Genomic DNA, 27,554 nt, shown 5'->3' with positions numbered 1-27,554 from the left:
AGGTGAGTCACTGGAGCCTCTTTAGTATAGATATTAACACTAAGGACATTTTTAGGCCCCTCTGTATTTTAAGCTATAAAAGATAAGTGGGTGGAGTAGAATTAAGTGAAAAAAAATTTAAATCAGACTGGATTTCCAAGAATGAGACATCATACAAGAAAAGACCACATGTGTTAAAACACCCTTAGAAGACAGCACAGTAATTCTTGAAGAACCAGATAAGCTGTATTAAACATGTGAATAAAATCATTACCTTTAATTTAGTTGAATATGGTGAAACTTAAGTTAACCATTTCTCTATCCCTTTCATTAAGGGGTACAAAGCATATAGAGTCATTAAGTCCCATGAAGCCACAACCACCAACCATGGCTACTCTCATTCCATTTTATTTAAAAATCTCTCCTTAGGCCTAACTTGTTCTTTCTGCCTTAGCAGATTGAAGAAGGAAAATATTCTAGTAAAGAAAGATGATATAAAAGGGTTCTGAGGAAAACAGGAAGAACACGAGAGTCTCAGACAGAAGGGCAAGTGGAAGCAAACATTTCATTTACCTTGTTTTAAAAGATTTTCTTTCTGTACTGTGAATCAAATACATTATGGTTTTTTTGTTGTTGTTGTTTTAGAAAGGAAAGGTATTTTTATATTATTTATCTTTCCTTAAAAAGCTTAAGGCACATGAAAAAAAGTTATCCCCTGGAATATAGGGATTAAGGGGGAAAAAAGAGAAGAAAAGTCTATAGAGAAGGTCCAAAGGTAGTATTATTTCAAACATATCTTGTAAGTTTCAGGTGCTGATTTTGTAAGGAACGATACTGGTGAAGAGGCAGATAATTGTTTCCTCACTGTATTCACCTAGGACAGCACGAACCACAATGTCTTGATTTTGCTACATCAGTGGACCCAACTGTACAACCTACTGACAAGTCAAAAAAGACCAACTCCATGAACTCCCTGACTTATGTCAAAGTATGGTATGAAGAACACTTCATAGTGCACAGGGTACTGCTTATGCTACTATTTACTAAGGTCAGACATCTAACAAATACCTGAGTGGCCTGTGTCTATGTGGCAGGTTCCTTTGAGAAAACTGGAATAAACCTGTGGATGTCTAAAAGAAATCATTCTAGGAATCTAAGAGAGAAAAGTTAATGAAATGACATCCAAAATATGCTAACCCCCAATCAGTAGGATATAGCTATAGGCTTTTAAGTGGTATGTTCTTTGGTTATATATTACATAGAGACTAGACATGTTGTCATTTGTTTAGTGTGTCAACTTGGAAGAGACAGCCTTGCTCAATATTTAGCTTAAGGGAAGTATCACTAATGATTCCTGAATGAAAATAACAAAATTGGGAACTGAAAAAAAAACTTATTCTTTGCGTATTTTAGCTATATTAGGAAGTTTAACAACAATTACTTTGCTGGAAATTAAGTGCACTTTTTGGGATATTAATCATCAACTGTCAGAGCAGGAAGGTCCTGATATCATCTACTCTAAGACTCTTATTTTACGAATGAGGAAGCAGAAGTCCAGAAGGTTGAAAGTCTTGCTCAGAGTTTTGTGGCTTTTGGAGGATTGGGACTATATTTATTTATTGTGGCTACCATAGCAAAGTAACAAAAACTGGATGGTTTAAAACAGAAATTTATAGTCTCACAGTTCTTGAGGCTAGAAGTCCAAAATGAAGGTGTCACAGGGAGGGTGCCTTCTGAGGGCTGTGAAGGACAATCTGTTCCATATTTCACTCCTGGCTTCTGGTAGCTGCAGAGACTCCTTGGCTTATAGAGAACTTTCTCCCAGTGTCTTTGCATAGTCTTCCCTCTGTGTGTGACTGTGTCCAAATTTCCCCTTTATATATGGAAACCAGTCATATTGGATTATGACTCACCCTAATGACATAATTTAAACTTCATTACCTCTTTACAAGTAAGGTCACATTCTGAGGTACTAGGGCTGAGAATTCAACAGACCTTTTCAGGAGGACAGACTTCAACCCATACCAAGGACTATGAGAGAACTTTCCTCAGGACCTGAGCAGAATCCAGGTCTCCCGATTTCACACCAGCAGCCTCTCTTATTTACAAGATTCTCTCTGCTAGTGGCACATACAGCACATTGTGCTGTCCACAGATAACAAGCTCTATTTACAAAGCCAGATATGAGTTCTCCTACCCCCGCCCCCAACAAACTGTTATTTTGCAAAAGCAAGCAAAGGAAAAACATCATCTCGTTTGGTCACTAAATGTTCACCATTGTATTTTAACTTCCTCCCTCACGTAGTGCCCAAAATACTCCTGCAATAAGCCAGCCCTCATCTCTAAAATGTCTACGGTTCAGAGGAGGAGATTAAATAGAAACATGAGTGGAGGAAGAATTAAATCTATTCTCCCATTTTGTCCAAGACCGCCCCTCTTGTGCATCCTAGCCTGTCTAGAGAAGGAAACACATGTGTAGAATCTCCTTTGGTGAGAAAAACCCTCGAGGGCCTTGGATTTCCGACAGGCCTCTATTTCTTTCTGCCACCCAAGTTACACGCCGAGGGGCTGGCTAATCGAGAAGGGTCAGAGGCAATGAGGCCCAGGACCATCCTTCAGTTAGTGCTTCATCCTGGCAGTGGCATCTCGCAGCAGAGCCTCTGTTCAAACGATTCGATCATCGCTCACCCTTCTGCCTGAGTTTTCTAAAGATAATTGTCATATTGTCTCACTATTTTCCATTATAAATTAATGACATCTGTAACACTGAGTCATAAAAAATAGTCTAGAAAGAACTGTATTAAAAATTACATGGAACTGATTTCCCTAAGTGGCCCCTTGACAAACACACACCCGCCCTTTTCCATTAAGGCCTTTAGAATCCTGATCTACAGCTGGCCTTGGAAAATTGAGAATTATGTTTTACTGCACAAGATCTAATAAGTTACTACAGATCCAAAAAATGTTTGAGTAAATAAAAGCTGAGCAGGATTAGACTGGATGCCATTTTGTTGTTGTTGTTTTTAACCCTCAAAAAGCTATTGCCTTAAGGAATAAATATTTTTTCCACAGTGCAGGACAAAGAGTTCAGAGCTGGCAGGGCATGGGGGCTCTCCTTAGGCCTAACTTGTTCTTTCTGCCTTAGCAGATTGAAGAAGGAAAATATTCTAGTAAAGAAAGATGATATAAAAGGGTTCTGAGGAAAACAGGAAGAACACGAGAGTCTCAGACAGAAGGGCAAGTGGAAGCAAACATTTCATTTACCTTGTTTTAAAAGATTTACTTTCTGTACTGTGAATCAAATACATTATGGTTTTTTTGTTGTTGTTGTTTTAGAAAGGAAAGGTATTTTTATATTATTTATCTTTCCTTAAAAAGCTTAAGGCACATGAAAAAAAGTTATCCCCTGGAATATAGGGATTAAGGGGGAAAAAAGAGAAGAAAAGTCTATAGAGAAGGTCCAAAGGTAGTATTATTTCAAACATATCTTGTAAGTTTCAGGTGCTGATTTTGTAAGGAACGATACTGGTGAAGAGGCAGATAATTGTTTCCTCACTGTATTCACCTAGGACAGCACGAACCACAATGTCTTGATTTTGCTACATCAGTGGACCCAACTGTACAACCTACTGACAAGTCAAAAAAGACCAACTCCATGAACTCCCTGACTTATGTCAAAGTATGGTATGAAGAACACTTCATAGTGCACAGGGTACTGCTTATGCTACTATTTACTAAGGTCAGACATCTAACAAATACCTGAGTGGCCTGTGTCTATGTGGCAGGTTCCTTTGAGAAAACTGGAATAAACCTGTGGATGTCTAAAAGAAATCATTCTAGGAATCTAAGAGAGAAAAGTTAATGAAATGACATCCAAAATATGCTAACCCCCAATCAGTAGGATATAGCTATAGGCTTTTAAGTGGTATGTTCTTTGGTTATATATTACATAGAGACTAGACATGTTGTCATTTGTTTAGTGTGTCAACTTGGAAGAGACAGCCTTGCTCAATATTTAGCTTAAGGGAAGTATCACTAATGATTCCTGAATGAAAATAACAAAATTGGGAACTGAAAAAAAAACTTATTCTTTGCGTATTTTAGCTATATTAGGAAGTTTAACAACAATTACTTTGCTGGAAATTAAGTGCACTTTTTGGGATATTAATCATCAACTGTCAGAGCAGGAAGGTCCTGATATCATCTACTCTAAGACTCTTATTTTACGAATGAGGAAGCAGAAGTCCAGAAGGTTGAAAGTCTTGCTCAGAGTTTTGTGGCTTTTGGAGGATTGGGACTATATTTATTTATTGTGGCTACCATAGCAAAGTAACAAAAACTGGATGGTTTAAAACAGAAATTTATAGTCTCACAGTTCTTGAGGCTAGAAGTCCAAAATGAAGGTGTCACAGGGAGGGTGCCTTCTGAGGGCTGTGAAGGACAATCTGTTCCATATTTCACTCCTGGCTTCTGGTAGCTGCAGAGACTCCTTGGCTTATAGAGAACTTTCTCCCAGTGTCTTTGCATAGTCTTCCCTCTGTGTGTGACTGTGTCCAAATTTCCCCTTTATATATGGAAACCAGTCATATTGGATTATGACTCACCCTAATGACATAATTTAAACTTCATTACCTCTTTACAAGTAAGGTCACATTCTGAGGTACTAGGGCTGAGAATTCAACAGACCTTTTCAGGAGGACAGACTTCAACCCATACCAAGGACTATGAGAGAACTTTCCTCAGGACCTGAGCAGAATCCAGGTCTCCCGATTTCACACCAGCAGCCTCTCTTATTTACAAGATTCTCTCTGCTAGTGGCACATACAGCACATTGTGCTGTCCACAGATAACAAGCTCTATTTACAAAGCCAGATATGAGTTCTCCTACCCCCGCCCCCAACAAACTGTTATTTTGCAAAAGCAAGCAAAGGAAAAACATCATCTCGTTTGGTCACTAAATGTTCACCATTGTATTTTAACTTCCTCCCTCACGTAGTGCCCAAAATACTCCTGCAATAAGCCAGCCCTCATCCCTAAAATGTCTACGGTTCAGAGGAGGAGATTAAATAGAAACATGAGTGGAGGAAGAATTAAATCTATTCTCCCATTTTATCCAAGACCGCCCCTCTTGTGCATCCTAGCCTGTCTAGAGAAGGAAACACATGTGTAGAATCTCCTTTGGTGAGAAAAACCCTCGAGGGCCTTGGATTTCCGACAGGCCTCTATTTCTTTCTGCCACCCAAGTTACACGCCGAGGGGCTAGCTAATCGAGAAGGGTCAGAGGCAATGAGGCCCAGGACCATCCTTCAGTTAGTGCTTCATCCTGGCAGTGGCATCTCGCAGCAGAGCCTCTGTTCAAACGATTCGATCATCGCTCACCCTTCTGCCTGAGTTTTCTAAAGATAATTGTCATATTGTCTCACTATTTTCCATTATAAATTAATGACATCTGTAACACTGAGTCATAAAAAATAGTCTAGAAAGAACTGTATTAAAAATTACATGGAACTGATTTCCCTAAGTGGCCCCTTGACAAACACACACCCGCCCTTTTCCATTAAGGCCTTTAGAATCCTGATCTACAGCTGGCCTTGGAAAATTGAGAATTATGTTTTACTGCACAAGATCTAATAAGTTACTACAGATCCAAAAAATGTTTGAGTAAATAAAAGCTGAGCAGGATTAGACTGGATGCCATTTTGTTGTTGTTGTTTTTAACCCTCAAAAAGCTATTGCCTTAAGGAATAAATATTTTTTCCACAGTGCAGGACAAAGAGTTCAGAGCTGGCAGGGCATGGGGGCTGCTCTAATCCAAACCTCCATTTACTCAGTAGGACACGAAGGCCCATAATGAAGTGATCAAGTGAACTAAATCAACACTAAATTGTACCTTTCATTTGATTATTCACAAGAAACAAAGTAAGTTTGAATGTAGAGATTCAAGAATGACTCCATTCCAACTGGATGAAAATTTTTCACACTAGAATCCTTCAAAGGGCAATTTTTAAACATTCTGAGAAATGCTAGAGTTGAATGTTTAGTGTGACTAACTTGATCCTGTGTGCTATTTACAAGACTACTAATTCTTAGTTTAATATTTTGAAAACAGTGACACTGAGCTGCCTATTTATACTTCTGCCTGATCATTTATCCTAGGAAAGATGTAAAACTGAGTTATTTTATATGACCTGATTGCTTTTCCTGCCAACATTCCCTCTCATCAGCAAATTCACCCAAACCTATGACTGTAATGTTCGTGTCAATGTACATCAGCCCTCTAAACCTCATTTCTCCTCTGTACATGAGGATTAAAATTTTTACCAGGACAGTATAAGGATTAAAAGAAAACATATAGGAAAGTGCCTGGCATAAAGTCATCTCCCTTTTAGTTCCTGGCTTCCAAGCAGAAAGCAGCACGTTTTCCTCTAGACCGCAGCAGCCTTTCATCACTACTTTTTGAATCGCCTAACCACCCTGTGTGGGGTATCTCTCCACTCTGGATTCCTACCTAGGACTCGGCAGTTCGCATACAACACACCCTCGATGAATTGCAGCCTGAACATTTTAAATGAAACATTTCTGTTCTTCTTTGCAAAACTCTGTTAGAACCCCTATCTGGTATCATAAAAAACAACAACAATAACAAAAGTGAAGAGTTGATTATTATTTTGCTTAAGGTGTCAGAAAAACAGAAAATTCAACAACCAAATATGCAAACCTTAAATATATAAGCATCTTGCATGTAAAACATGGAAAAAACAGCCAACTTATCTACAAGGTCAATTAACTTTAACAGTGAGTCTGCAAATTGTTATCTAATCATTTCTTGGCTCAAGAACCATGATTCCTTAATGCCCAAGGAAACAAACCCAATCACTTCTTTGAATCGGCAGCTGCTCTTGCCATCCAACTCTGTTTTCCATTTTTTCCCTCTGCTTCAGTCAGTCCTGTCTCTTCATAGTGCCACACATAAGTCATCTTCATTTCTATCCTGGAGCCTATGTGTGCAACATCCCCAAGTACACTCATTGTTCTTGGTCAGGGATTCAGGTGTACCCAGTTGGGTACCACAAACTCCACAGGCTTTTCTGTGTAGTTCTGGCAACTCTGTGAACAATCCGAACACGGGATTTCTATGTGGTCTTGTGCTATTATCTACCTTTTCCATATGTGCATGGCTTAGTCTCATAACTAGAATATACTTTTCTTGAGGATAAGGACTACATCTTCTTTACTCTTTCATTTAGTTATGCATAAATATGTACAGAGCACCTGTAATATAGAAAGAATCAGAGATATAAAAAGGAATTCATAAGATACAGCCCTTTTCTTAAGAACCTCACAATTTTGGTATGTCCCACAGTGCCTCACACGGAGTCTGCACACATGTTTACTGGAAGGTTGACTAATGGGAAGTTTACATTATATTTCTTTTTGTGCCTTCTTAGTTGTTCACCAGAGTAATGAGCCCCTAATAAATATTCATTAGATAAGTGAATGAAGCTGCTGCTCAAAAGAGAAGTGGAAGTTATTTTTTTATCCCTTCAGCTATACTATATCTCTTTATAATCTAAAGACCATCAAATCTTTTTTTTAACAGTTGGGAATAAAATCTAATTTGCCTTTTTACAACATTTAGGGATGTCTTTTTAATTTATATCATCCAATCGATACTACAGAACCTTCTTCAAAACTATGTTGTTTGCTAAAGAGAATGAACTCTTCCATACTAATTATAAAACTATCTTTCTAGTGTTACATATCCACGGCAGTACATGTCCACAAAAAGAATTAATAAACATGAACGATAAATGGTTGGGACTGCCGAATCATCACTATCCTAAAAATTCTTGAAATACTTCTAATTCTGGAAAAAGGCACATCAGACAGATATGCTTTTTAAAAATAGCTTTATTAAGATTTAATTTGCATATAATAAAACTCATCGGTTTTAAGTTTCTAGTTTGATGAGTTTTAATAAATTCATACGGTTGTGCAAAACTGCCACCATTATTTATTTTTAGAGTACTTCCATCACCCCCAAAATATTCCCCCAGCTAATATGCTTTTCTTTTCTTCCACAAAGGACAAAAATGGCCATGTAGGAGGCAGAGTTAACAACAGGACATCCCCATGGAAGAGGATCTAGGCTTGCACCACTCCTCCCCAACCAGGAGTGAACTCTGACACAGAACCTCTAACAGGAACTCAGGTATGATCCAGGTATTCTGGTGCTTAACCTCCTCATCTCAACTGAGGCTTCTTCCTCCAGAGACCATCCTTTAAGGCTACATAAAAGTAGACCAGCCAAAGTGCCCAGTCCTCAAACTGTAGCTTGAAAGGAAATAAAACTGGCCTCAGCTACAAAGGGAAGAATATTTTAAAAAGTCACTTATACTATAACAAAGCAAACAGAAAGTGTAAACAGAGCCATGTAAGGCCAAGATTGAAATGAATGACATGGTTTAATTATGTTTCTATCAAAAGCACAATAGTGTAAAAGGCACATGTTCAATCTAAAAGGAAACATCGTATGAAAAACAGGAGTACCTGATTGCTTCAGATAACAGAGCAACTTAGGACTTTAGGGAGAAAACTCATTAACTCAAGAGCCCCAAAACAGATGATAAAACAGAATAAAATGAAAAAGAGGGTGTGGTAAGCTGCATCTAAGATAGCCCCAATGATCCTGGCCTCCTGGTTTTCTCCCTCTTGTAGAATCCCTTCCCCTTGAGTGTGGGCTGGGTTTAATGATTTGTTTCTAGCAAATATGATGTGGCAGAGGTGATGGTGCAATGTCATTTCGAGGTTAGGTTTTAAAAAGACTGTGGCTTCCATCTTGGGCACGCTCTCTTACTCTCTCTGAGGGAAGCCAGTTGCCATGTCGTGAGCTGCCTTATGGAGAGGCCTGCATGTTGAGAAATGGGTGTCTCCAGCTAACAACCAGCAAGGACCTGAGAGCTCCTGCCAATATCGTGTGAGGGAGCTTGGAAGCAGATCTTCCCCCAAGGGAGCCTTGAGAATACTGCTGCCCGAGCTGACACCCTGACTGAAGTCTTGTAGGATTACCTGAGCAACGGGCACCTGGCTAAGCTACGCCTGTATTCCTGATCCATAGAAACTGTTGGTCAGTAAATGTTTGTTGTTTTAAGCTGCTAAATTCTGTGGTAATTTGATGAACAGGAATAAATTCCTAACATGGGGAATATAAAAAAACGAACTGAGAATCAAGATCAATGTCATTATGAAATTACTAAATAAGCGAAAACAAGACACACAAGAAATTGACAACCCTGAAAATTGATTTATTGACAGTGAAAAGGTTTGGATAATCATGGCAATATGGTTTGGATAATCACTTTTCAGAACAAAAATAAAAGAAACAAGGAAATTAAAATAATTAAAGTAATAAATATAGAAGGCAAACAAAACCAATTTAATTGGAGAACATACACCTGAAGTAGACAACTTAGAAACAGGCAATGAATTTCAAGATATGAGATGATGTAAGAATCTGTGTGGGATGAGGAATGAACAGAATTTGCAGACCAAGGCAGCCTATGTTCCAGAAGAAAAAAATGATGCAACAATACTCCACACTGAGATATTTATAAAATATTTTAGATATCCAAGAACAAAAAACAAGTCATCATACAATGGGGGGAATATGGGCTGACTTTACATTTCTCCAGATCAACAGTCCATGTCAGAAGACAATGGTAAAAATTTTATGCCAAATTCTGAGGGAAAGAAAGCATGAGCCAAGATATCATTCAAATATAAAGGCCAAGAGACATTTTGAAACATGAAAGAATTCAAGAAACACTACACCAATAACCTGTGTCTTAAAAACAGTGCTGAGAGAACTTTCTGTGATACCTGCACTATTCCACTAGCCACCTGTGGCTACTGAACACCTAAAACGTAGCTAGTAAGACTGAAGAAGTAAATTTTTAATCTTATGTAAGTGTAAGTTAAAAATTAAATAGCCACCCATAGCTAGCGACTACCTTACTGAATAGTACATGATAAGAAAGTGAATAGTAAAAAAACTGGAACACATAAAAATAACAACAAAAAGTGGGAGGTGAGAAGACAGGAGACAAAAAATGAGATGATGTTCCCCTCTTACACAGCAAGGAGTCAAACAACACTGTCTACGACTGAAATTTAATTTTTTTATAAATTAAGCTATTTTAATATTAGAGGAATCTTTTAGGAAATAGAATCTAACGAGGAAAAGATATTTGAGGTTCAACAACTCCCTACATTTCAATTCGGCATCTTTAAAACATAAAATTTTATGTTTTTAATTAAAATAACATCCATAATATCTAATACTTAACAAAAGTGTTTCTAGCTTTTGCTGTAATCATTCTGCCTGTCCATGGGATATACCCACAGTATACATCTGCAATGATGTTCACTTAATGCTAACAAGAGTTGTTTCTATAATAGATTTGGAGTCATTTTTTTCACCTTTGAATTTTTCATAATGAAAATGTGTAATTTTTTATAAAACATCTGTTTGCCTGTTTTTAAAAGCTCAGAAGCTAAAACTATAAGATATTAACAGTAACGGGAATATGGAATTTCAGTGGTGAGAATATAAAAATGTTCTTTGTTTCAGATTTTTTAATTTCTCAAAGGAAAAAAAAAAAGTTTACGAAGAGTCTATAAGTCATAGAACATTGATTCTCATTTTACATCCACACTAGCTGACTTCCCAGATTGTCCTCAACTTCCCTGAGAGGCAGGTTTGTCATCTGAAAAGTAGCCAGAATCACTTATGGCCTCTAGGTGGAGCTCAATGTCCCTATCCACTTGTCAAGGTCTCCCTAACTTCTTCCCCAAGATCAGGCCTTAATCAGTGGAGGACTGGCCAGTCTGTCCCTGGAGTTCTAGTTCTTAGGTGCTTTGTTTTGTGTTTTTTGCTTCCACCTGACTATGGAGGTAACACGCCTTTTTCTCCAGGATAGACTCCTCATTTCTATCACCTTCCCTCTTTGCACTCTCACTCCACTCTACTTGGTAAGCCAAAGGAGCTCGAGAATCCTCCCTTGAGCGGGGCACCCACCCCCACGAGAGTTTGGCAGAGGTGGCCTGGTTCACTAAGGTTCTTCTACAAAGGAGAATGGGGCCCAGAACTGACCTTTGACTAACATAGTCTTCAATATTCTTTCTCTCTAAAAGACCTTTTTTGACTGAGAGTGATAATAAAGAAGAATCTGGGGCTCCAGGGTCCCCTCTTTAATAATTACACCTGCTTTGCCTACTTCCCAAGATAATGTGTTTAGTATGGTTAGTAAAAGTTAGTAATACAGTTAATAAATCTTTAAGAATCATAAATCACTATATGTAGTCTTATTACTAGACAAGGACAATTCTGAACCAGTCTCGTTATAAGACTGTAGCTAGCATTTTCAATCTACTTCAAAAAAGTATACGCCTATCACTAAAAGATCCCAGGGTTGAAATCTGCTTTAACCATCCTCTACCTCTGACCTGAGCAAATTACTCAACCTCACTGCCCCTCACATCCGTGACCCATCAACAGTAAGATGTAGTTGACAGTGCTACAACAATTAAATAGGATATGTGAAAAACATATTAAATAGGATAATATGTGAAAAAGTTTAGTAGGTAGACAAATAAAAGTTAGTTCCTTCTTGGGCTGTCACAAAAGCTTTTAAAAGAGAGCTTGTAACAAGAAAACACCATAACACACTTGAACTTCACATCTTATGCAGCTGAAATGACATACTTGAAGAGGATAGAAGGGAGCCTACATAATCCTAAAATTGCTCTACTTCTCAGCTGGTATCTCTAATTTGATTACTAATAGCTAAGTTTGGTAAATGCTTAATCACTGCCAGGCACTGGGTTAGACACTTTTTATGTAACAATGCTATGAAGGCTGGCACTTATTATTCCCATCTTGGAGAGCAGGAATCCAGAGCCCAGGAGTAGAAAAAATGGTGAGGTTCATGTGCCTATTGTATAATATCCCAACAAGCATTCCCTTCAAAGTAAAATCAGAAATCTAAGGAATACTGGTTATCTTTAGAACCTAGGTAAACAAAATTAACAGTTTTAGTGGCCGCTTTGTCACGGGGAAACCCACGTTAACGCCCTAATTAGATCTCTAACTAGACTTCTAATATTTTTAGAATTTAAATTGAAGACTAAAGGCAAGAGCTAAGGCTCTTTTGGTTTTGTGGAGAATAATTACTAACAGTGCCAAAATTTGGAATATTAAACCTAAAGAGTATTAATGTCACATGGCATCACTTTTTAAAAACTGGACTTTATTTAAAATTATCACCAGTGTTGAAGATGGGTGATAGATACATCAATGTTCATTATACTCCTCTCCCTTAACAGTTTTAAATTTTTCCAGAGTTTTAAAAGTCTACACACATACATACCCCTCCCATGATCCCTGCAGGGAGAGGCTGATTCATGTAACTTTTTCAGAAGACACCCTTCTGTGGATAATTTTAACTTGTCCTAAAAATAAACATTCCAGTTAACACCAATGAGGGGCCAGCAGCTCAGGAATGCATTGTCATGGCAGATGGAGAATCAGTTATTGTAGGAAGTGAAACAGACTCAAGCAACATAGGAACTGATGCAGCAACATCTGATTCTACCAGGCCATCTTTGAAAAAGTAAGCATTTCATCAGCTGTTGGAAGACTTTTGCACAGTTGCTAGCAGCACCACTTGGTGACAATTAAAAATACTAACGCTACAACGCAGTTTCTGTTGTTTCACACATTGGAGGAAGCACAAATGGTATGCTGAGTCAAAAGCAAATATGCAGACTCATAGCTGACTAGGCACTCCTTGGAATGCATTCAAGGCCTCAGAACTTAAGATTTAACACCAGATTCGTGCTACTGAAGGCTGGGCCCTCTCCTGACTCATACTATCATCTACAGAGTAGATATTCAGAAATTTTAGTAGAATGACATGCTCTTTGATACTTCCTTTGATTGTTGTACTATTATGGTTTAATTATCATAACAGAGACACATTGAAGGATGTGAACAACATGAGCACCAACAACAAAGCAAAGTGCAAACTGTAAGTAAAGCAGTAATTACTTACGATCATACCAGAAAAACCAAGAGAAACTTCTCAAGGGTCAGATTGCTTTAGCTACCTCTCGGATGCCCCTGAGGCCTCTCCCCAAACTTTAAGTACTCATTACTATGTTCTGTAGGAAAGCCTGTCTGTCTAAGGGGTTGCCAAGGGGAAATTTTATAGTAGTCTCTAAACCATAAAGTACTGCTATATTAGCTTTGGAGGCAATGTGTACCCCTTTTTCTGACAACTGCCAAAGGTGGGCACGGGCACAGAGAGCCATGTATGTACTAAGTGACACTGCTCCTTCACCACAGTCACTGAGGAAAAGGTGGACGCCTACCCTAACTCATCTCCAGAAGTTTGCTTACTGGGGCAGAAAACATGGCAGTCGTGTAAAATATGTCACTCGGGAGGGCAGAGCCATCATGATACAATGTGCACACAAGGTGAAGAGAGGCCAGCAGAGGGAGAGTAACAAGAAATATGCAGAGACCAGGACCCTGATTCTCAAAGAGGCCCATGCTGGGGCTGGTATGGGCAGCCTGAAGCTGCCTCCAGGCCTTCACAAAGCCAAAGTACTCTAAGACACTCTGCTCCCTTATCACAAAGCACACTCTTCCAGGCCCGGGGGTTTGTACAGGCTTGTTTCATTCTCCAGAGCCTTTAACAGCACCAGCTTGATATAGTTCTATGTCTCTAAATAAGGCACTAAGTTCTCTGAGGCAACTTTTCAGATCCTCACCCTCTGCTCCACAGGGATTCTCATCTCGTTCATGAAGTAGCTAGACTACATCAGCTCACTTCAATGTGTTTTATGCTCCCCAGATCCCAGTTAAATTCTATACGGAACCTCAGTACATCAAACCGATGGCAGCTAAGTCATTTGCACTAGAGCAGGGGCAGAGAACTTCCAGGAAACACTGCTGGAAGCCCAGAGCACGATGCCCTCTGGAGCCCCTGGCTCTGCGTAGGTATATCATCCTCTGAGGGAAGAGCAGTTTTATGCGAGCCGCTCCACACGCTGGCCTAAAGGAGAGAGACCAGAAGATGAGGATCAATGCTAAAGCCAGGACCAGGAAACACAGGCAAGACAAGCCATCAGTCACAGAACCTGTGGCTCCCGTGGGGGAAGCAAAGCTTCCGGTCCTAGAAGGAGGCACCAGAGGGAGGCTGAGGTACGTACATTATGGCTGACAGCTCAGCAGACAGACAGTGACATCCCAGAGAGCACCCATGCCTCTGAATCAGCAAAACCCAAGACAAATAAAGCGCTTTTCATTTGGGATTTGGCCTAAGCATAGTGGTAAGAGAAAGAAAAGAGGAAGTACACAAGGCAAGCAGGCTGAGGTGTAGAGGCTCCGGTCCCACTCAGGCCCCCCCGGCCCAGGCCCCCACCACCCAGCTGGCCTTCCTTTTGGGGTTAACCATGATCCTCATTTGACCACAAATTTAAAAGAGAGAGAGAGAGAGAGACAGAGAGACAGAGAGACAGAGAGACAGAGAGAGAGAAAGAGAGAGAGGCTCCACATAAAGAGTTTTTGCTTAAGGACATGGATACCTAAAAGGAAGAAAGGGGGTTTAGAGAGAGAATGGCTATTAATAGTAAACTCCAGAGTTCAGACGTTGCCTGGGGATTCATTAAATGGCATGAATGACTCCCACAAACACTAAGGTTTTGAACATATTTGCATAAGTATGGTATATGATCTCTCAACATCCCTTTAGACTGAAGAATATCTTCTTCGAAGTTATGGGCTTTTGTAACAGCACCTTCTGACTTTGCTTAAATAAGTCTTCGTTTACTTGAAATATTGTTAGACTAAAAGACCATCCACATAATTTTTAAAAAGACTATTAAGAACCCTGGTAGCTTTAAAAAGAAATTGCAATATAAGCTGCTTCATAAACCATACTGGAAGAAAAAATTAATCACAGTGATTAATATTTAGTATGATGATGAGTTTTACTGAAAATGTCTAACATTTATTAAAATGGTTAAGCATTTTACATGTATCATTTCATTTAACCCTCACAATAGCACTATGATAAAAATGCTGCAATTAATGCAGGAGATGTTAACACTGCTGATCCATGGAACACACACTGAGAACCTGTGCTTTAGAAACTACAGTCTCTTTTCTCTTAGTCTCTGAACTTTTGTACCCATTTGGCACGGTAGTAAAAGCATGTGTGCCCCATCTCACCATCAGTCCTGGTCCCTAGACTAGGCACTACCACAGTACAAACAAAACAGCCAGACTAAATGGTGGCCACCCCACATGGCTTTTTCTTTCTGCCAGACAAAAGATACTAGAAATGCCAAACAAATCAGCTGTTCACAGACCAAAATGTATTTCAAACTAGTTATTTTAAAGCGTGCCTTCTAAATACAAAAATGTTCTAGGAATAATTTATAACACCAAAATAGGCAAACAAAATGAACAGTCTTGTTTGAACTCTCGGTCTCGGAAAAACAGTCTAGTACCTGCAAAACATGATTCAACAAAAAGAACTGCAATTAATGTCTTCAACTACTGTTGGCTTTGAAAAGGCCCATACCAGGTAAAAAGGAAGGGAAAGGGGAAGGATGTTATGATGACTCTGTGCTAAGAAGGGCAATTATCCCAGAAAGGAGTTTATATTAACACTATTTAATTAACCCTATTTAACATATGGGTACAAAGGCTCAGAAAAACGAAATCACTTCCCAAAATGCATGTCAATGTTAAGGCTCTGACTCAAATCCAGGCTTTTGTGCCTCCAAAGCCCAAATTCTTTCTACTATATCATATACAAAAAATTTTTCAAACAAAAATTTATATAATTATAGACTTGCATGGCTATACAGGTCCTTTGTATTTGCACACTGCTCCTCCCATCAAGAGGTATTGTCTATTTCCTCTCCTCCTGGCCTTGTTGGAGACCCTGATCTCCTTGCTGACCGAAAGAATATGGTGGAAAAACAGTGTGCTGGTTCCAGACGCAGCCCGTAGGAACTCTAGCAGTTTCCACTGTTATGTTCTCTAGTGAAACCAGCCACCATGCTGTAAGAGTTCAAGCTAGACAACTGAATGACGTAACACCCTGTGAAGAGAGAAGGATCATGGTGAAGAACAGAACATGTGAGTGAAGCTTTCTTGACCCCTCCAGCCCAGTCAGGATCTGAATCACTCAAGTGAGTGACCCTGGCTAATGCTATGTAAAGCAGAAAAATTGCCCAGTTGGATTTTCTGACCCACAGAATTATAAAAAGTTGGTGGCTGGTTGATTACAAAGCTACATACAGATAACTGAAGCAAAAGAGGTTAACTGACCTGCCCATAGTCAGGAACTAATAATAAGGATTAACATCTAACCCCCTGACTTCTAGCCCTGGCCACTGGCCACTGGCCATGGTAGCCCATCACGTGAACTGACACACAAATAAGGCACCCAACAGACTGACTGGCCAGTGGTTTTGCCACAACATCCCATTCAGAAACAGATCTGAACAAAATTACCGTACTCATTTGTTCATGACTCAGCTATGCAGGGCATTCTGGCATTTCTGTGTTCCACTAACCTACTGCTATTTAAAGTTTGACACATTAATTTCTCATTGCAAATCCCCCTAAGGATAGGGACAGGCCTTATCTGTGTCTCTAGTACCTAACCCAGGGCCTTGCATGCCAAGGATAAATGAAGATTTGCTAACTGACACCTCACATATGAAAAGAATTAGACTAGTCCTCACTCCAAAGAATTATGAGACCAGGGACAAATAAGACGCCAAGGCCAAGTCCCTCTAAAACTACACAAAATGTCACAGTAAATAATTACTGAGGGCCCATGACATGCATAAAATGTTATTTTCCTACTTTCATAGAATTATGTCTTTTATTATTAATCTGATACATACAAGAAACCCTGTCAAACATATAGTGCTATTAGTGAAGAAATGGATGCTCAGAGAGGTAACAGGATTCACCCAAAGTCATACAATTTTCACAAGTGAAGCCATGTGAATTCAGCAAACCTGATTAAAAGTTTGATGCTAATTTAAACTTTTAGGATCCTTTCCTCAAAAACCTGATGATCTAACTTTTAAGAAGTACTATAAAAGAACCTAGAGCAACACAAATAGTGCACATAGAATCATAGAAATTTAGAACTATACATGATCTCAATACTGATCCATAAATTATACAGTTGGCCCTTGAACAACATAGGTTTAAACTTCATGGATCCACTTATACATGGATTTTTTTTTTTTTTCAATAAATAGGTAGTGAATTTTCCAAGTAATGAGAACTGGGATGCTAGCCCTGGCACATGCCTTGCCAGAATCTATATGACACTACACTTCTGTGAACCAAATAGCATAATACTCTTTGTCACCTCAGATCACACTTGCAAAATACAGCATGTACCTATGTGAGTGTGTAGAGTCACTATTCAAAACTCATTACTTGATGTTTCTAAGTCTTAAAATCAGAATGTTGTCACATGCTACTCATAAGCAATGAAGTGATATATACATACAGTGGTCTAGTTTCCTATATTACTCAATCATGGATATTCCAAGAGGTTACTACCAGAGAAGCATTTAAAGGACAATAAGTAGATGCTGCATCTTTTTACATTATTTGGCTAATAACTGAATTGCTATGCACACAGGCTATTTCAGTGGAATGTCATTTCCACAGAATTCCAGGGATTATAGAATGCAAGAACATTCTGTCAGTCCCCACCCCACCTCTGATTCCTTAACCAAGCATCCCTCAAACTAACAATAATGATAACAATAAGGAGGAAGAGCAGTAACTGTAATAACACCAAGATGGCAAGGACTTCATCCCAGTCCCAATGGATCCCCTCCAGCCTTTATTGCTAGGACCAGGGCCAGGCTAGGATCCCAAAGCTTTCCAAGGAAAAAGGAGCTCTTCACTCTCAGCCTATCACTTCCGGGCCCTGAATTTATAAAGGCAGCACGCCAGAGGCAGTCTCTTGTCACTCTGAGAATGCCTTCTCTCAGCCACTTTGGATAGTTTGGTTTTTGTGATTGTTTCCTCCTGCTGCAGTTAATGGTATTGTTTCCTGGTGAAGAGAACTGTGAGACGGAGAAATGTAAATACCCACAGGCAGAACAGGCTGTGGATAAGAGCGTGCACACAACTCCCAAGCAAACAAACACAGGCATTTAGGATGTCATGATAATTTAGGAATGAGCCAGCGATTTTGAAAGCACTTTATTTGTTGTGCTTCCTTAGATCACGATGACTGCAGTCACGTTACAAAACATGGAACAATGATGCCCTCTACAGCCCTCAAAGAGAATCCAAGGAACTTACTGAGCTCTCACAGCTGTGAGAGATCCTGAGTCTACTCCTCTACTAAGAATTATTTTTTATACTAGAATAAATAATGTACGAAGCACATGCTTTGTATGTATGTTGGGGGGGGGAGTATCAAGATTTAACATTAAGGTGTTAATTAAAATAAAATATAATAATGTCCAAATAATTAACATTATCATCCTGAAATAATTTCCTTCTGTAACAGACACACAGAAGCAAACATTACACCTTGCCATTCTGGCTATTAACAGCTATTAAGAAGCTATTTTTAAAAGAATTACTTAAAATTTTTCAAAGTGGAACTGCAGACTCCTAAAAGGAAAAATAGGTTGAGCTGAAATTTTTTTAAGAAAAGAAATATACCACAAATTGAAGATTACAACATTCTTTGTCTGGAACTGAAAAAAAAAGAGAAGTAAGAAATAACTCCAAGCCTGAGTGACTTCCCTGTTCTCCATGAGCCATGAGGGAAGAAACTTCTCATCTCTGTAATAAGGATAGTAAGGGGTACTGGGTACCTCAGAAATGCTCCAGATGACTCAGGCCTCTGTGGATACCAAATAAGCAGAGCACAGGTCCTTCTTCTCCGAGAATGTGGCTGGGATAGTATTTTGTAAAAGCGTATATATAAAAAACATGACAACATAAGCTGCATATGGTGGTCAAAGGAACAAAGCGAGAGGGTCATCAGTGTGAGAAAAGTTTGGCTTGTGTGTCAAAGGAAAAGCACCTCATTGGTCAAGCCTGGACAAAACTGATGGGCAAAGACTAAGGAAGAAAAGGTGAGAGAGGTCACAGGAAGAGAGAAAACTACAGGCCAGGTCACTGCAGGAAAGGCAAACGCATCAGTTTTATAGGAATAGACAGACCATGTTCCCAAGTTCCAACATGAAAACATGGGTCAAAGTTAAAGAGGAAGGGGAGAATGGTTACCAGAATGCCTTAAATCTAGCTAGAGAGTTTTACATTACATCTGATCAAACAAAAGGAATTGCTCTGATTTATCAAGCAAGGGAGTAACGATGAAAATGGTGTTATCCCGGAACTTGCCTAGATGAACTGGACAGGACAAGAAAAGGCAGAGATTAATGCAGAAATACAAATAAAAATAATAAAGGCTGAATTTGTAAGAAGAGAAGAGGGAAGCAGCAAATCCAAGATACTCTACAGAGTGGACGCATTAAATAGGTATTACAAATAAAGAACAGAGACATCATAATTTAGTGAGCCCAGGAAGTATGAGGGTAGTTTAAAGCATAAGCCAGTATAGGAGAAAACTATGACAAACTGAATTCTTAGTCTGACGTTTTAGGGATCAATCTAGGCAGAGACTTCATGGTGGCAGGTGACAAGTTAAAACTGAAAAGATGATGAGAGGCCAGGGCTGTACTTAAACATTTTCTAATCGTCTAAGAAAAAGAACAGATGAGCTTATACACACAGGAAAGAACTAGGAAAATGAAGTCCAGAAAACTGGGGGTCTGGCCAAAAAGGCAGAGAGAACACTTGAAAAAGAAGTTTCATTTAGATCAAGTAAGAAGTCTGTTTCAAAGTCATCAACACTCAGAGCAAATGCCCTATTGAGTGAGAAGGTACCTAAAAGCTTTAAGCCTGAGGCAGAATCAATTGGGTAACCACTGGTGAATTTTTATGAATTTTATTTTGATTCTACCAAGTAATCAGCACATATTTAGTTCAACAGTTTGGGGCATGCACAAATGTAATAGAAGAGATAACATCCAATGGGAAAAAAACAGCAGCCTACTGTAGTTTGAGCATGTCATCAACAACTAGGCAAACTCTTACTGATCCTACATGTCCTTAAAATTTAAAGCTCCCCAAGGGACAGAATTAAGAAGGAATTGGAATATGAAGAGTTTAATTACTGGGAAAAGAAATATAGAGGTACTTCTTTCACTTTGAAAAATTTCACAAAGATAAATGCCTTTGTAAAAACATTCTTAGGGATAAAGGTTGCACACTCGTCAAATTCATTTCTAGTGAAAAAAAAATAGTAACCATTGAAAATTTCTGTGATTTATTCTGTTATGACACTTCAGTTTAATGAGTGCTTAAAATTCAGTAAAAAGTCATTACTCAGAATTCAACTGATATGAATATACTTGCATAAAATCTTTTTTTTTCAGTGTAATACACAAAATCAATGCATCTATTTTCAAATGAGCACTGATGACAACGTCAGTACCACATTCCCCTTTAGGTAACTGAAAACCTATGTCAGAGAAGTGAAGTTATTCACTGAGGCAAAACAGCAAAGACAAAAGCCCATTCGCTATTCAACTTTCTCTCTTTTCGTGGAAGTTCAAAGTGTTGCTCTTCACTTTTACTTTTACTATAAAGGGGAAATTACTGTCAATTCTTGGGCATATTTCTCTATTTGTGGTATTCTAAGGAATGCAAAGACTAAGGTTAACTGAAATTCAGAGCAGAACATAAAACTATAATTGCTACAAAGTAGTGGAAAGAAAAATATAAATAGTAAAGATTCAGGGAGATTTAAAAAAAAAAAAGTAAAATCACTCCTCCCCTCATTAACATGAATAAAATCCTAAACCTGTTGTTTTAGATTTAGAAAATGATTCACCCTTCCTACCCCAAAAGTTCAGCTCCCCACCCCACCTTCACTCCCCAACCCCCTACTCTAAAAAGTAGACAACTATCAACAGCAGAAGTTAAAGCTTTAAGTCTCCTGAAATGGGTGGGAAGGAGGAGGATGGGGTCATCACACATTCCCTGTGGAAGAAGACAAAGCCAGATCTACATTCCAGGGAAATCTGGCTGGTCCGAGTTTTTCCTTAAATACAGATTAGCCTGTCACCAAGCCAAGCTCTGTAACCTTCCCAGGCTGCCACATCTCGGGAAGCCAGGAATCCTTTCTAATTAATCAAGCCCTCCCAGCAAAAATTTTCCCACCCACAATAAAGTGGGCTAGAGGGAAGGGCAGCAACAGAGCAAGCTTTATAGCCAAAAGAATTCTAGACTTCAGTGTAATACCTAACTAATCCAAGAAAACAGATGCAGGAAGCAAAGGACATGATCTACAAGCAAAGACAATGAGGTAGGAACCGTTCATATTACTGCTTCGATGGAACCCAAGTTGAAAATTTTAAATTGAAACTTGGCAACATTATATACTTCTTAAAATACCTTTAAAGCAGAGGATAGACCCATAAACTTTTCAGACACCATGCATATTATTTGACGTGACAGTAATTTATTATTCAAATTTATTTTATTTTCACTAAAGCTTTGTGTTTTAATGAATAAAAGTTCATGATTAATACCATTATATGTCTATGTTTATTTCTTGCTTCCATTTGCAAAGGAAACAGCCTTGCCTTGACCTTGCTAATTTACCCACCCTTGCAGCCAGTTTACCCCAAGATAACTGCATGGAAAATTTACTCTGACAAGGTAGATGTACGGAAGGATGCAAATTTAGGCTCTTGTGATATCCAATAACTCTGCTACTAGCCATGTGTGCCTACTGAGCACTTGAAATGTGGCCAGTAGGAACTGAGATATGCTTTAAGAGATATATTTATATTCCTAAATCAGCATTTATAAATATATAAATGTTCCAGACTTTTCAGGCAATGAGGTCTTTGTTGCAACTATTCAACTCTGCCACTGTAGCATAAAAGTAGCCAGAGACAATATCTAAACAAATAGGAACGGCTATGTTCCGATAAAACTTTATTTACAAAACAAGAAGTTGACCCTTGGCCCCTAAAAAATTTATCATTAATCTTTTTTAATTTTAAAACACTAAGGTGTATGCAAAGCTAAAATTAAGATCACTAAGGAGACTTGAGGAGACATGTGTCTGCTGTCACCACTACTTTAAACCGAGAAAGGAATCACTAATGTATAAGACATAGCTTCCTACCACAGGCTTCAGTGGCCCAGAAGTCAAGGGACCCTGAAAGCTGTGGTTCCAAGGACTCTCTCATCTCACCCACTGCTGCCATTTTCTGGAATTCTGGCCTAAGAGTTCAAGGCTAGGGTGTAGATAGTTTAAAAAAAAAAAAGCCTTGTCTTCATTTGAAGAATGATAAACTGTTTGCTGCTTGCATTGATAATTAATGTCATTCCATGGAAAGTCAGAAATAAACAACTGAGATGCAAATGGCAAACTACCGTGTGTTCATTTCGTTTTCTGTTACTTTGGAAACGGTGCTATAGCCAAGTATTTTTCAACGCAGAGAGTCAAAAGTAGATGCATCTATATGAAAATTCGCATAAGTTAATTTCTTTAAAAATTTATTTATCCTCTTAATTTTTTTTTATCATAGTAATAATGTATATATACAAATTAAAATGACATCAAAAACAGGCCACTTCTGCACCATCCTGCTACCACCCCACCTCAACCCTCACTCGCCAGGAGCAACCACACTGAAAACTTTAGCTATTTGATCTGGTATTCACCATCATATTGCCAAATACTGTTTATACTATAATTTCTTATTTTTGTTTTACACGCTTTCTATTGAAAATGAAGAAATGCTTACAACCCAGCCTCCCACACATCTCCTTCCCAGTCTTCCAAACTTTGGAGTTAATGGTATATAAAATGTACTCTTTGTTCAAAGCAGAGCCATGTAGTACACTATGCTTACTCTCCCATCTTGCACAATCTTTTCTTCAGTTCTTCTTTTATTTAATTTCCTATATTACTATCACTAAATTATTCCCACATTCTCTGACAGATCTAAAAAACAAAGACAAAAACAAAAAACAAAAAAACTCTCAATACATAAGGTATTTTATTCGTTTCATTTTTTGATGGAGACATCTTTCATGGAACCCTCTGTCCTGTTCCAGTCAGACTCGTTGCTTTCTAGGCAGCTGATCATCATGGGATTTGCTTAGGCCCTCACCTGTTAAATTCCCTATTTCCCAGATCTCATATCTCCCTCTTTCTCTGTTTATCCCCTCACGCTAGAAAACCACTTCCTTCCTACAATAGAATACATTAGAAAGAAATTGTTTTCAGACTTTGCATCTCTGAAAACGTCTCTATTCTACCTTAACATGTGATTGAAAGCTGAGCTGTGAAGAGAGTTATGGGTTAGAAATCATTATACTTAGAATATTGAGAGACCTGTTTCACTGTCCCCAGATGTTGCTGTTGAGAAGGCTGTGCTTTGTTTGATACTCTGTATGTGATGTTTTTCTCTTAGGATCTTCTCTGCATTCTCAGTGTTCTGAAATTTTAGGATGATGTGACTTGGTACAACTCTTTTTCACTGATTTTGTTGAGTACCCACTCAAAGCAACTTTCAAAGAGAAACTCTGTCCATCATTTCTAGTAAATTTCACTGTATTATTTTTTCTCGATTTTCTTCTCCATCAATTTCTTTATTTTCCTTTCTAGAACTCCAATTTTTCATACCTTACAATTTTCTTGTGCTTTCTCCTCAATTTTTTTATTCCATAATCTTTTTGCTCTACTTTCTGGGCAGTATACCTCAATCACCTTCCCATACTTCACTGAATTATTTCTATTAAGCATTTTTAATTTACAGGAGCTCTTTCCTATTCTCAGGAATTTCCCTTGTTTACAAAATCCTGATCTTGTTATGTGTCTATAATAGCTTCCTTTTTTGTTTGTTCGTTTGTTTGTTTGTTTTTTCAGCTTTATTGCACTATAACAGACAATTAGTTGCTCGTATTAATGATGGGTGTTTTTAAAAGTCTTCTTTTGCTCCCTAGAATCTCTCTGACTCTACATTTGTGCATTTACTTTTTTCTCTCTTTATTTCTCAAGTTTTCTATGCTGTTTGAAAACTTCTTGTACATGAGTGGGACTTAATGACTTGTTAGAGTTTGGAATCCAGTGAGGACTCACATATTTGGTTAGGGATCTCAAGTACAGGCTCTGCTAATATCAGACAGAGTTCAGGTTAAGAAGTATGACTAGACATGTTATAATGACTAAGGATTCAATTCAAAAGAAAGAGTAATCATAATTTGTACATACCTATTAACCTAGCCTCAAGATATACAAAGCAAATATCAATGAAAGGACAAATCTAAAATCATAGCTTTAGATTTTTTTATATCTCTCTTGACTGATAGAACAAGTGAACAAAAATATTAGTAAATACACATAAGATTTTTACAACACAATTAACAAATGACCTAAGTGACACAGAGTTCAATGAACCTGAAAACTAACATTTTTCAACCACTTATGGAACATTTACCAAAATAGAAGAATTATGCTAAACACCAATAACAAAATAATGACTAGAAAATTCCCAAATACTTAGAAACTATATAATAAACATTTAAATAACCCATTGATCAAAAATGAAATCACAATAAAAATTAGAAAGCATTTTTATTTTAAAAATGAAGTCCCTACTTTAACTGTATCTCCATTAAAATAAGAGAGGTACAATATAAGCAAAAATGCTTAGGGAGAAGTTTATAGTTTTAAGTGTTGTATTAGACAAGAAAGGTTCAAAATCAATGATTTAAGCTTCTGCCTTAAGAAGCTGAAAAAAAGAAGAGCAAATTTGCATATAGAAAGCAGAAGGAAAGAAATAATAAAGATAAGACATCAATAAGAAAACAAGTATGCTACAGGAAAAAAAAATCAGAGTCAGAAGTTCGTTCTTGGGAAAGACTAGTAAATTAATAAACCCCTAACAGTCTAATCAATAATCACTTCTTTGAAAATGCAAATCAAAACCACAATGTGATACCACCTGTCAGCATAGCTATTAGCAAAAAGACAAAAGACAACAAATGCTGGTAAGGATGTGGAGAAAAGGGAACCCTGGTTAGTGCGGGGTTGGAGAGAATGTAAATATGGCACAGCCACTATAGAAAACAGTACGGCAGTTCCTCAAAAACTTAAAAATAAAACTACCATATGATCTAGCAATCTCGTTTCTGTCTATAATCCAAAGGAGATAATTATTACTATTTTAAAGAGATACCTGCACTCATGTTCATTGCAGCATTATTCACAATAGCCAAGACATGGCAACGACCTAAGTGTCTATCGATGGATGAATAAAAAAAATGTATATATACACAGTGGAATTTTATCCAGCCAAAAAAAAAAAAAAGAAGAAGAAAATTCTGCCTTTTACCACAACATGGACAGACTTTGAGGGCATTATACTAAGTGAAAAAAGTAAGACAGTAAGAAAGACAAATACTGTATGATCTCACATACATGGAATCTAAAAACATTGAACTCATAGAAACAGAGTAGAATGGTGGTTGGCAGGGGCTAAGCAGGGGGGATCTTGGTCTAAGGATACAAACCTCCAGTTATAGGATAAATAAGCTTCAAGGATCTAAATGTATAGCATGGTGACTAGAGTTAACAATATTGTATACATGAAAATTGCTATGAGAGTAGATCTTTAATGTTCTCAACATAACAACAACAAAATGGTAATTATGTAAGGCGAAGGATGTGTTAACCTCATCGTGGTAAACATTTCGCCATATGTGTTTATCAAATCATCACATCGTTTACCTTGAACTTACATAATGTTATATGACAATTAAATCTCAACAAAGTTTGGGGGGAAATAATTATCCCTTCAGAAGGTTCAAGCCTGGCTATCAGAATATTTGAGAGACAGGATAGCTGAGAGCTGGTATCCTAACACCCAAAAGAGAAAAGGGAGTTGGAAATGAACTTATTCCAGCTAAGTCCAGAGTTGGGAAAACTTCAACTTTCACTTCTCTATATAATGCTTGACATACAAATAAAACTTTGATTTGTAGCTATCCTCATATAATTCTCTCCAGTTCATATGGGTTAGTTTGTCCATAATTTCTTAGAGCTGGAACTACTTAATAGAGCATTTTCCTTCACTCTCTTGAGAAACTGCAGGTTTCATGAAACTGCAACTAAAAAAGAAATCTCTGCTCGCTGACCAAGGAAACAACATGGAAGCCTGGCATCTATCCAGGGTCTTGGGAGAAAAGAGAGGAAAGGAGAACAGCTAGGAAAATACTGGAAAAAACTAAAAACACCAACCTTGTGCCAGACTCTGTTGTGCGTTGCAAAGTTATACTATCTACAAGGTGGTGGAATCCCAAACCATGAAAATAATATAAAACCTTGTCCAAAACCACTGAAATGCCAATGGCTCCAGCAGAAGTAAACTTGAAACTGCTCAACTGCTCTATGGGGTTCACAGGTCTTTCCATCCGTGTGTGTGTGTGTGTGTGTGTGATGTGATTGAAAATGAGAGCACAATTAAAAATTATACACATAAACAATCCAGCAATTTCGATGATCAATATATGCCACACTTAGTAAATACTAGTGGAAATAATAGAACAAACTAAAACAGATTAAGAAATAAATTAAAATTATGAAGGAGATAAAAGGAGGAAATGGAAACATGTTTTAAAAAAATAGGACAAGTATATAAAAAAAGAACTGGTAGAATTTGAATTAAAAAAACTCAAATTCTGAAATGAAAAATGCAGTCACTAAAAATAAACAAGTTAAAGAGTAGATTAAATGCATATTAAACATTAGATTAAATACAGATGAGAAGATTTTAACGAACTGAAAGAGGTCTGATAAAAAGCACCCTTAATGCAACGAAGAGACATAAAGAGAAGAGAAATAGGAAGAGGCAAGTGGCCAAGCAGCACTCATACAAGCCTACTGGAGCAGCGTTCATCAGAAAAGGCACATGGTGACAGCATCAGTAGCAGATGTGCATGCCCCTGCTAACCATGACACTCTATGGCAGGGAACAGCAGTCTGGCAAAGTGGGATGTCATACATTCAGAATGGGATTGCGGGGCTTTTGAGCTTCATGATTAGGGAGCACTGGTCCCCTACCAGTGTGATGCGAGGCAGAAACACAAACACAACATGATGTGTAGAATCTTCTATATAACGTATCAGAACTTTGTCTCTATTCCTAACCTGCTAGCTTGATACTCATGGTGACATAACTCCTCTGACTGCCATAATCTGAGAGCTTAGGTTCCAAAGCCTTGCTGGTCACCTGTGAGATGGGGAAGTTGCCACATCTTTGTGTGTGACCTGGAAGTCAACAGACCCATCTATAGCATAATTAGGAGCTAATGTCCAAGCTTTGTGGTTTACCAAAATTGTCTGCCCTCTAGG

General features: G+C 38.1%; 1 protein-coding gene across 4 annotated transcripts in view; it reads right to left on the bottom strand.

The window, feature by feature from the left end:
- SLX4IP (SLX4 interacting protein) overlaps positions 1-27,554 on the bottom strand; it is a 189,559-nt gene that overhangs the window by 140,034 nt on the left and 21,971 nt on the right. The window contains exon 1 of one of the 4 annotated variants that reach the window (XM_023537405.1): positions 12,408-14,411. The exons of the other annotated variants lie outside the window; for them this stretch is intronic. Within the exon in view, the coding sequence (XP_023393173.1) occupies positions 12,408-12,443 (36 nt within the window). The 5' untranslated portion in view covers positions 12,444-14,411. Of the gene's footprint in view, positions 1-12,407; positions 14,412-27,554 lie in introns of those variants that run through there. 4 annotated transcript variants of the gene reach the window in all.

This window comes from Pteropus vampyrus, unplaced genomic scaffold (genome assembly GCF_000151845.1).
Source record: "Pteropus vampyrus isolate Shadow unplaced genomic scaffold, Pvam_2.0 Scaffold7, whole genome shotgun sequence".
NCBI lineage: Eukaryota > Metazoa > Chordata > Mammalia > Chiroptera > Pteropodidae > Pteropus > Pteropus vampyrus.
This window is presented reverse-complemented; position numbering and strand designations above follow the sequence as displayed.